Source organism: Buceros rhinoceros, unplaced genomic scaffold (assembly GCF_000710305.1).
Source record: "Buceros rhinoceros silvestris isolate BGI_N320 unplaced genomic scaffold, ASM71030v1 scaffold7312, whole genome shotgun sequence".
Classification (NCBI taxonomy): Eukaryota; Metazoa; Chordata; class Aves; order Bucerotiformes; family Bucerotidae; genus Buceros; species Buceros rhinoceros.
This window is the reverse complement of record NW_010398418.1, coordinates 63,258-73,516: the sequence shown is the minus strand read 5'-3', so window position 1 is coordinate 73,516 and position 10,259 is coordinate 63,258. Positions and strand designations below refer to the sequence as shown.

The 10,259-nt window shown below is 44.3% G+C and overlaps 1 protein-coding gene across 1 annotated transcript in view; it reads right to left on the bottom strand.

Annotated features, from left to right (window-relative positions):
* Positions 1-742: 742 nt before the first annotated feature.
* The window catches only part of LOC104488984 (E3 ubiquitin-protein ligase LNX-like), a gene marked incomplete at its 3' end in the record, with an annotated part of 51,406 nt that continues 41,889 nt past the window's right edge, over positions 743-10,259 (bottom strand). Inside the window, exons 4-6 of the mRNA XM_010131095.1 lie at positions 9,422-9,624; positions 5,883-6,254; positions 743-880 (exon numbers count right to left, since the gene is read on the bottom strand). Of these exons, the coding sequence (XP_010129397.1) occupies positions 743-880; positions 5,883-6,254; positions 9,422-9,624 (713 nt within the window). The remainder of the gene's footprint in view (positions 881-5,882; positions 6,255-9,421; positions 9,625-10,259) is intronic.

Sequence of the window (10,259 nt, the reverse complement as noted above, 5' to 3'; positions counted from 1 at the left end):
GAACACAAAATGTAACTGGGCGCAGAGAAGTGGCTGCAGGGACAGTTTGGTAACCAGAGCCATATCTGGGCGAGATGGTTGCTTGTGCCACGTGGCCCTGGGTTGGGTCCGACTGTGCTGAGCATTGCTGGCCCTCATGGCTGTGTGAGTGCGAGGTGCTGCCAGAGCAGAACCAACCTGTTTGGGGTCCAAAGCGCCACAGAAAGACAGCATGCTTGCAGTGGCCATGGAGACCACAGCCATTGCCTGAACTGCCAGCTGGGTCAGAGCACGGGTGCCTTAAGAAAAGAGCAACCAACTAATAATGACCATAATTTTCAAGCATCTTACGGGAATCTCTTTGGCCAGCATATGAAAGCTTTTTGCTTTTTTGCCTGGAGGCTTTGCACGAGATGAAGAAACTTCAGACAAGCCTCTTATTTTTGTTGGAGCATGTTGCCTTGTAGTGGCTCGTACCTCTGTCCAGGTCTGCGCCCATGGCCAGGATGCTATGTGCACATCAGCCCCCTGTCCCACCACTGCCCTTCACCTTCTCCTTCCCTTCCCAGCACAGCTGGAGTCAGGGCAGAAGCAGTGTATAAATAATGAGGAGCATAGTTTTTGTTTCCATTGCAAGATAAGACATGCTTCTTTTGGTGACAGAAACCAGAGATAACACCCCGAGATACTAAAAGCTTAGCTGCTGTCCCGGTCCTCTGTCCCATGGATGGCAGAGAAACCACATGAACACTCATACCCTCACCTTGCTGGGGGTGTTTCTCTCAGCAGGACAGGGCTGGGGGCTGCTGCTGCTGTAACTCCAGCCTGTCTCCTGCAAGATGTCAGGGGTCTGCTGTCTTGTCTGCCGCGACACGACGAAGTGAACTTGCTTCTCGCTGGCCTGTGGGAGGAAGTACAGTGTGAATCCCACCACCTTGGTACAATAAACCTTTGCACTTCAGCCCCATGGGATTCGTGGAACACAGGTCCCATTTAAGCATGGTTTGGATTTCCCACTAACATGGTTACAACAGCATAAAGCAGTAACATCACTTCAGGTCAATAAAGTCCACACAAGTTTAGTGCCAGCTACTTAATACTTCTCTTGAAAATTTGGTGTTAACCCTGAAAAAGCCTTCCTATCTGCCCCAAATGTGGCTGGAAGCAGTGATTCATCACAGTCAGCGCTGGTCGGCTCTTGCACGTGCCTGCATACACCACTGCAGCAATGCTCCTGCACGGGCGAGAGACACAACCAGAGCTGCTGCTGCTGGATGGGAACTCTGACAAAGATGCAACTAACCCTGTAATGAAGGATACTGTCAAGCCTTGGCTGGTGAAAGCTGGAAGTAAGTGATGTGACTGAGTCCGCCTGCATGCAATGAGTATGATGTTGTAAAGTAGCTTAACAAAAGGAGCGTGCAACCATTTTGAGACGTAAAATCCTATTGCAAAGAGAAAGACGGAGGGAACAAGCAAGCACAGAGTAATGGAGGGTGGGAAACTAGCCAAAACTCTCACTCTAGGAACAGGAACTGCAGAAAAGATTAACCTAAAGTGAGCTTAAAATGCTTCTAGGCCTTTTTGCACAACACAGTCATAACACCTATGTGCCTGAGAGATGCTGCAAAGCTTCTGCTGAGTTATGGTTGTTCATTAATGTTAAGGTGTTCTGTGTATGCCTGATACTAATTTTATTAATTCTGCATACAGGTGAATTTTTTCTGTCTTATTGAATCAGCACTGTTTCCCTGGAAGTGAATGGTTTTGTTCTTCCCTCTGAGTCTCTTATGAATCTGCTCAAGACAACAGTGATGCAAAGATAGAGCTGAGAGAGCATGGTGTTTGCCTGGGTAAATCATAGACATCCTTCAAAAAGGGCAAACCAGCATAGTGAACTGATCTGATGAGAAGTGTAGAAATAGCCTCAATGCTTCAGAAGCATACTCAGAGATAAAAAAAAATTAATCCTCTAATCTCCTTCTCCTCAGTGTAAAGACCCTGGTGTTGTAGCAGACAGGAGGTGCTCTTAAGGGCGGGTCTCCAGAGGAAATCCTGCCTGCTTGGTTGCAGATTATTACCATGGAACTGCTCAGTATCTAACCTTGAGCCCCTCCCCCCCAAGCACATCTGGAGGTCTGATCCCCCTGGGGCTGCAGTAGCGATGCTTGTTGGTACCGCAGCCCAGGGTACATCAGACCTCCAGTCTTGCTTGCTGGCTCACTGACGTGCTCTGCTCACTGGGGAGAAGCTCCAAGGAAAGCTGGCATTGAGCAAGCAGCTGGAAACCAAACCCAGATCTAGTCATGCTATTGAAATAAAATCTCCCACAGACAATTAACAGAAGCCATAGGAGTGCCCTGGGATTTTTGTTTTTATGGTTTGGTTTGTCTTTTCTGGAGCTGGATTTGGTAGTAGTAGCTGAGAGTTTAAAAGTGCTTTTGACAAATATCACTGTAGTTACAAAAAAAAGAAACCGACTTTGCCTAAGCCTCCAACTTCAAGCCTGAAATCTGTGAGTTCAGGCTCTGCTACTTCCAAGGAAGGCAATAGTTCAGTAAATAATGTGCACTTAGTTACTTTCTCAATATCTTGAGAGATGCTAGCTTTTTCACCAGCACCTCAGATCTCCATAGCTTCATAATATATCATTTGGTACATACACACATCTTTCAAAATAAAGATCTAAGTATTTTTACCAGGTCTGTTTTTTATGGAATATTAATTCCATGACTCTGGACTCAACTAGTACCCAAAAGCAGAATGCTGTCTCTTGGGAGAAAGGAAACTACCCTGGTCCCTAGTTGGTAATGTGATTGAGAGGGAACTGAACAATGCAAGCCTAATCCTCCTCAGGGCATACGGCCCCACGAAAATCCAGTTTTCTCTAAAACAAAAACTTCAACTTATGCAACTTCTGTTTAAAACTCATCTGCTGCCACATGGTTAGCCTCAAAGTTGGTTATTTAGAAGGAGGTTGTAAATGTGATTAATTCTCACAGAACAACTAGCAAAAGTTCAACAAGAGTCCCTTTTGCAATGTCATGTTTGTCTCCAGGTCAGTCAACTTGAGTAGTTTCTCAGAAGTCCAGAGTGGTTTAAAAAGTTATCCAAACAACAAGACCAGCTTTTGTATTTATGTACTTCCACATAAAACCCAACTAACATTTCTACTGATCAGAATATTAATTACTCCTTCATTCTGATCCTTCCCTCCCTCCCTCTTACCATGTTTTTCTCACAACTTCTCTGTATTTTACGCTGAAGTGAGAATTAAAGAAATGAGGTTAGCTTTGAGAATGAATGCGAGAGCTGAAACATTCTACTAGAATTAAAACTTGCATTACAGCCAAATCAAATCAAACAGGGAGGGGGAGACACCGTGGTAACTTCTGAGCATCTAGTAGGCAATTGCCTCTTAAAAAAAAGGCAGCTCCACCTCTCACAGGAATGATGGAGCGTGGATGCACTCCACATCAGGACCTGCTTTCTGCCAGCAGCAGTCTTCATGTTGGAAAGGGTGTCGTGCACCCTTCGCAGCTGCTCCAAACTGTGGTGGGGAAAAGAGGGAGAGAGGAGGGTGAACATCTGTGGGCAGTAAAGTCTGGCTCAACCTGTGCAGCTCAGCCTGATGTGCTCGCCTGAGCACCCACTGATCTGTCACCTTGTTCCTTTTCTTGTCACTCCCATGGAAAACAGATGTGGACTGTCACGTTATTTAGATTAAAAGTGCCACATCTGACACAAGGCCATGACTAAAGATGATGCGACAGATGGGAAGCAGCAAACTCCCAAGCATTGCGATGTGTGCATGTTTCTAATTAACACTCACGCGTTTTCTTCATTTCAGTTCTTGTGTCTGAGTATATAACAGGCAGACACCTAATCTACTGATTAACAACTGCTTCACACGTGCTAATACATAATTGCTAAAGGCCCGAAGAATTGGATTTGTCTCAGTTATTCATTATTTAGAAGTCAAAACTAATCAGATTGCACAGAAATGTGATGTTCCCCCAGCTGTGCTTGGCCTAACAAACCACCACCACCTTTTAGTTTATGTTAATTCTGCTTTTAAAGAAACTGGTGCCATATCTAAAGCTTCCACCACCATTAATTTGAAGACATCAGTGTACTGTGATTGACACATGCTGAGCTCTCAACAGAGAGGATACTGTTGAGAAATAGGAGGATATGGTAAAACATCCCTTCGTGTCAGAAGCAAATGCAAAACACTTGTGGCTTCAGTATAATGTTTTTTCTCCAGCATCACGTGGAAACAGAAAAGGCAAATTATAACTGATGAAAAAACACGACAAAAAAGACACAGGTTCTGGGAATTTTGCATGAGATGAATGTGATTCACAGAGCTCACATCAATGCAATGCAATCCTGGAAGTTTAGAAACCTGAGTTTCTCCTTTGATGGGCATGTTGTTTAAATTCCCAGGGACTGGTGTGCATTTCAAGCATTATTATAAATAACATCCACTCTTCGGAACCCAATAAGAGCTTTAGTTGTTTTTTTAAACACTTGTGTGTGAATGGTCTCATTAGCAATTTTTTCCATTTCATCCCTAGGCTGCATGTGTTTTTTGCTTATGAAGAAATGTTGCCCTGTTTTGTAGCCATAAAGAACTGTTCCAAGAATACCAATTTTTCAGAAAGGTTTTCATTCCAGACTTGCTCCCCTCAGAGAATTTAAACCTCCCCCTCTCACCACCTTCTGCTCCCACTTAGTGAGATACATAAAGTAATTCAGAAAGATGCTGGACTGGAATTTCAACAACTGGCATTGTGCAAGGGGACGGCGTTTTCTGTACCTATGATACAAACTTCTCAAGAAATGTTGACTACAGCAAACTGTGAGCTTCTGCTAAAGGAGGAATTCTTTCCACAAAATGCATGGATTCAAATGCTCCTTTCAGTCCTACTCACGTCACCCTGATTAGGTCTGTCAGAAAGGAGAAGCAGGCAGCCTGATTTGACACCTTGTTATTGAGGCACATGAAATTCTTCAATCTGTGAACACTGCTTGCCTCCAAATGAAATGTAAAAATGCTCGAGTATAGTAACTGCTATAAATATGACATTAAAACAACAAAAGATTCTTGGTTTTGCTTTTTATGTTGGCATTTTCTGAAAATGTAGTCTGTAAAGAAAGAAAACAAATAAAAATTGTTCTGGAAGGGAAATTAGGCAGAAGCTGACTGATTTTGTAGCTGAGAAAGGCACAGGGTATTTTTTTTCTGACAGCTTTGCTGTATGACTGTTTAGTGCATTGCAGAGACACCCCTTGAATTCTCCACGCAAGTCTAAATAGAGATTTATAAAAACTACAGCTACAGATCCTTTTTTCCCAAAACATCTGAATTTCCGCATGCTAGATTTAGGTAAGAAATATCTACAAGGTACGGAGTACCTTCAGTTGTAAAACACACTCGTGGGAAATCACCAGGTCTGGGAGAATGATGTTGATCCTGAAACACGATGTGCATTGCCTTAGGGTTGCTCTGATTCGTTCCAGGTCTCTACCAGGGAGGACTGTGGCTCCTTCTGAGCTGGAAGACTCAGGAACCAGCCCCAAGGGCTCCCAGGGTGCAGGCTGGCCTGCCTTTTGGCAGATGGCATCGCTCTTTGGTGATGCAGAGAGTATATGTACATTTCAAAGCCTGATGGTAGCAGGGATCACTGCAAGAGTCCGTGCCCATGTTCGCCCTTGTACCCACAGTGAAACCAAGGAGCTTTTAGAGATGTAAATTCCCGTCTGATCCTGACACATCTCCTTCCCTCCCCCGAATACACATGCATTAAGTTTGGCCCCTGCTTTGCAATGGACAGTGAAAATTCAGTGCTTGGTTTTTGCAAAGTTCAGAAACCAAGTTCAAAGTGGTGGTGACAAACCTGTATCAGCTGGGCTGCGCTCTCTGGGCTGCCGTACCGATGGTCATGCCCATTGATGGCCAACACCCGGTCATTCTCCTGAAGCTGTCCATCACGAGCAGCCATGCCACCTTCCAGCAAGTTGAAAATAAATACTCCTGGTTCATCAGCCTTGCGGACCAGCTTTATTCCCAGCTGCTCATCGGGACTGCTTTTGTTTAGGACAACATGGAAACTATCGTCCCTATTGCAGTGTGCATCAAGGGAAAGTCCGCTGTTTCGGCATCGATACCTCTGCTCTCGGAGCACTGTCAGTCGGAGCACGTGGCAGGGTTGCTTCAGGATTGACAGGGCATAGTTGTGAGGCACATTTTTGATGTCCATGCCGTTTACCTGGAAGAGAGATGGGTAAATCATCAGCAGAAAGACCATCCAATTTGAATTGACACTGGAGAGGGCAGATCTATTTACACAGATGACTTCATACGAAGTGACGTGTGCTATTTCAAACTGTGACACACTGGAGGCCAAATTCGCAGTGCAGAACAGTCTTCCCTCGTAGGAAAAGGACATGCTCTACAGACACTATAAGCCTTTTCTTCCCCCTTCTCCTCGATAGTCTCCAGACATACACGTTATTTTTCAGCTTTCTTATTGCCCTTTCCCAAGCTCCAATATTCTTTCATATATCTTAGTTTTACTCCACTAGCTTCTGATTTCAAATTGCCTTGCCAGCCTTTCCTTTCACTCCCACCCCTTTTCTGCTGCTTCTCTTCTTCATTACCTCCTGGTCGTTCTAGGTACAGTAAAAAAAAAAAAAAAAAGATCCCCACTAATGAATCCATAATTAAAACGAAGAAAAGAGCCTCAGGTAGTATAAAAGCCCTGAATATTTACTAGCAATTATGCTGATATATCACACCAGAGAATCGGGCTTTTTACGTTTCTCAGTATTTTCTAGGTAAGATTTAGCTCAGGTGACAGTAAAACTGTGTAACTGTCACTTCTTTAATTTGTCTTGGTAAAAGAAAGAGAAAAAAAAAAAAAAGAGCTTCTAGCAATTATGCTGATATATCACACCAGAGAATCGGGCTTTTTACGTTTCTCAGTATTTTCTAGGTAAGATTTAGCTCAGGTGACAGTAAAACTGTGTAACTGTCACTTCTTTAATTTGTCTTGGTAAAAAAAAAAAAAAAAAAAAAAAAAGAGCTTCCAGTCACTCCTGTCATGTCCATGTGTGTAAGAGTGACTAGGCATTGCACTTCATCACTGCTAAATGAAAACCAGTTGCAAGTTTGTAATTTGTTACTGGCTGGAAAATCTGAATCAGACAAGTTACTTCCATGTAGTTTTACATTGCACAGGTTGAACCATTTAAATATCAAGAATCATCTACAAAATGCAGCAGAAACGTTCCCCAGCACAGACAGAAACGTTCAACCGACTGTCTTTGCAGACTGCCTGTATGAGCACAACGGGGCTGTCCTCTCCGCAGTCTCATGGGACAGCAGCCCCAGAGACATAGGTCAACCAGCTTTAAGTCGCCAGCTCGGGTACCACAAATGGCATGAGCTGCACCAGCATGGGGCTTGAATTGCTGGGACTCCTCAGTAAATTCCTGGGCAGCCAGCCACAACTGAGTAGAATCAAGCTGGGCCTGTCTGTGCTGCAGTCACAGTTTCCCACTGCAGTTTGGACGTGCCCTGCAGGAACAGTTTTGGTTTAGTGGTGCCATTAACTCTGTGCTGGCACCAGGACAAAAAGCCTCCCCGAAGCAAACAACTGGGTGACAGTCATCCAGCTGCCGCCTGGAAGCCCAATCCAGAGGTATGTTTAAACAGCGCCAGAGCAAAGTATGCCCACATTATGATCCCGAGAAATCCCTTTGGCCACGGTCCGTTAGACATGAAGCAGAAGGCATATCACGATCCTAGCATGCCTCAAGTGTCCTTAGCTACCACTGGGGTCAGCAAAAGCTAGGAAAGCCTGGTGGCTTACAAATGGTGCTCTGAACTTCAGAGGATGGTATCCTTAATTATTACTCATATGGAACACGTAGTAGAAGAAGTCAGTAGGGCTGGGAGAACTCTTCACTAACCCTACCAGCCGGGCATGCCAGAGCAGGCAGTAAGATGAGCATCCAGAATCCCACTTGGAGTATATCCCTGAGTTAAACATGCCAAAACCTGCAATCCATCCAAATTCCAGAGCCTGTAGCCTTGTCCCAGGTAGTGTCACACTGGTTAGCATGGGTACCAGGTCTATCCATGGCAGCAGGGCCCTCAGTGAACAAAGCAGCCTGCTCAAGTGTTTACCTGTAATTTGGAAAACCTATGCTTAGCTCTTTGCCATCTCCGGCCACGCTGTCATTAGGGCCAGTCTCTTCTTTGCCGTGCCCAGTGATAGGTCAAGGGGCAATGGATGCAAACTAGAACACAGGAAGTTCCATTGGAACACAAAGAACTTTTTTACTTTGAGGGTTGCAGAGGACTGGAACAGGCTGCCCAGAGAGGTTGTGGAGTCTCCTCCTCTGGAGACTCTCGAAACCTGCCTGGACACTATCTTGTGCATCCTGCTCTAGATGAACCTGCTTTATCTGGGGGTTTGGACTAGATGATCCCCCGAAGTCCCTTCAAACCCCTACCATTCTGTGAGTCTGTAACTATTTGAGCTAGGTGATTTAAGCTGCTTGGGGTATGCCTGGGGTATACCTGTACCCTTGGCTTGCAATGTGAATATACCTGTGCACTCCATCTACACGCCCTGGAAGCATCAAAGCAAGGAAAGAAAGAGTATTTTCTGTAATCACTCTTTTCGGAAAGATTGAAGTTTTAATATAATTTAACATGCTTGCAGAGCTCCAAGTCGCTGGGGGAGCTGAGAGTGCAGTTTCCATTCAAAAGCTATTGCTGAAGCCAGTACTCGGAAGATACATGATCTTTAACCATCTGGCCTAATTCTTGTTCATCTGTTACACATTTCTATAGAAACAGGAGCAGAAGAGGCAGCCAACAGCTAATTCCTGAATGCTGCTCAAGTTTGTTCACCTGTGGCTGCTGGTGGAGCAACACTCCCAGTGTCTTGTGCTCTGCAGTGCTGAAGAGCATCAGACAGAGGAGCTAGGTGTTGATCAGGCCCCTATCTCCTATTGTGGTGTAAATGGCACACAAGGCAATGTAAATCTCACTAACAGAGATTTAAGCCCACAGTTCAGCAGAAACAAACTGGGCAAACAGCTCAGCCTCTGCTTTCACAAAAAAAACCCCTTTTGCACCTCTGGGTCAGAAGCACCAACAGTCTATTGTGCTAAGTTGCATTTTGGATCTACTATGTTTGGGTAAAAATTAGAGATGCCTGGTAGGGAATAGGAAAAGTAAACAAATCTGTGAGCCTCAAAAACTGTTGAAACAAATGAAATCATCACTGCACGTAGAGGAACAGAGCATCCTTCTGCACGTATTATTCTACCCACACAAGCAAACAACATTGCAAATCTCATCTCATGATTGACTTACACCATCCTAGTCTTTGTTACGATACCTCTATCTGTAGTACCGTACCTTTAGTATCATGTCTCCAGGCAGCAATCTTCCATCTCTGGCAATTACCCCATCTTGATAAATATGCTGTATAATAATGTGAACCAAAGGAGTCTCACTGCCTCCCACAATCCTAATGGCCAGGTTTTCATGGGGATTGGTACGGTTGATCTTAATGCAGGTAATTTCCCCATCTGGAATCAGGTGATACAATCTGGGAAAACCTGGAAATGCATATTTTAAGGTATTTATTTGACATCACAGCTTTGCTTTGTTAAAACACAAGTTAACACAACTACAAGTACCTGCCAGTAAACCAAACTAGGTTTTATGCATGGTTATGATTTATACTAAGTAGGGAGGAAAGGATACATATGCTTGCTGAGTGGATTTGAAGGGATCTTTTTTCATTTACAACATCCAAACTTTCTTTCCCCGCCCCAAAACACAGCCCTGAACATTTGATATAATCCAGACAGATGAAATGTACTTAAAAACAGCTACACATGTTAATATTTTAAGGGAACAAAATACATTTTTAGTCACCAGAGAACCCTCTGAAGCAGGCTATGATTCCTTGCTGGTCCTAAAACAGGTGAACATGGACGCCTCAACAAACATGCATTGCTGTTGTGGTGGCTGCACACCCTGTGTCACTGGTAGCATCCCAGGGTGCCCTGTTTTCCCCCATTTTTGGTACCACAGCTGAAGACCGGGTACTTGGCTTGTCACATCAACGGAAGCATATTTTACCTTCATCTAGCAGAAAGGCAAGATTTCTCAGGCAATCCAAAGCACATTGAAGTTTCCCTAAAAGGCTCCTCCTCTCCTTTCATCACTGCTTGAACTCTAGGAAGCA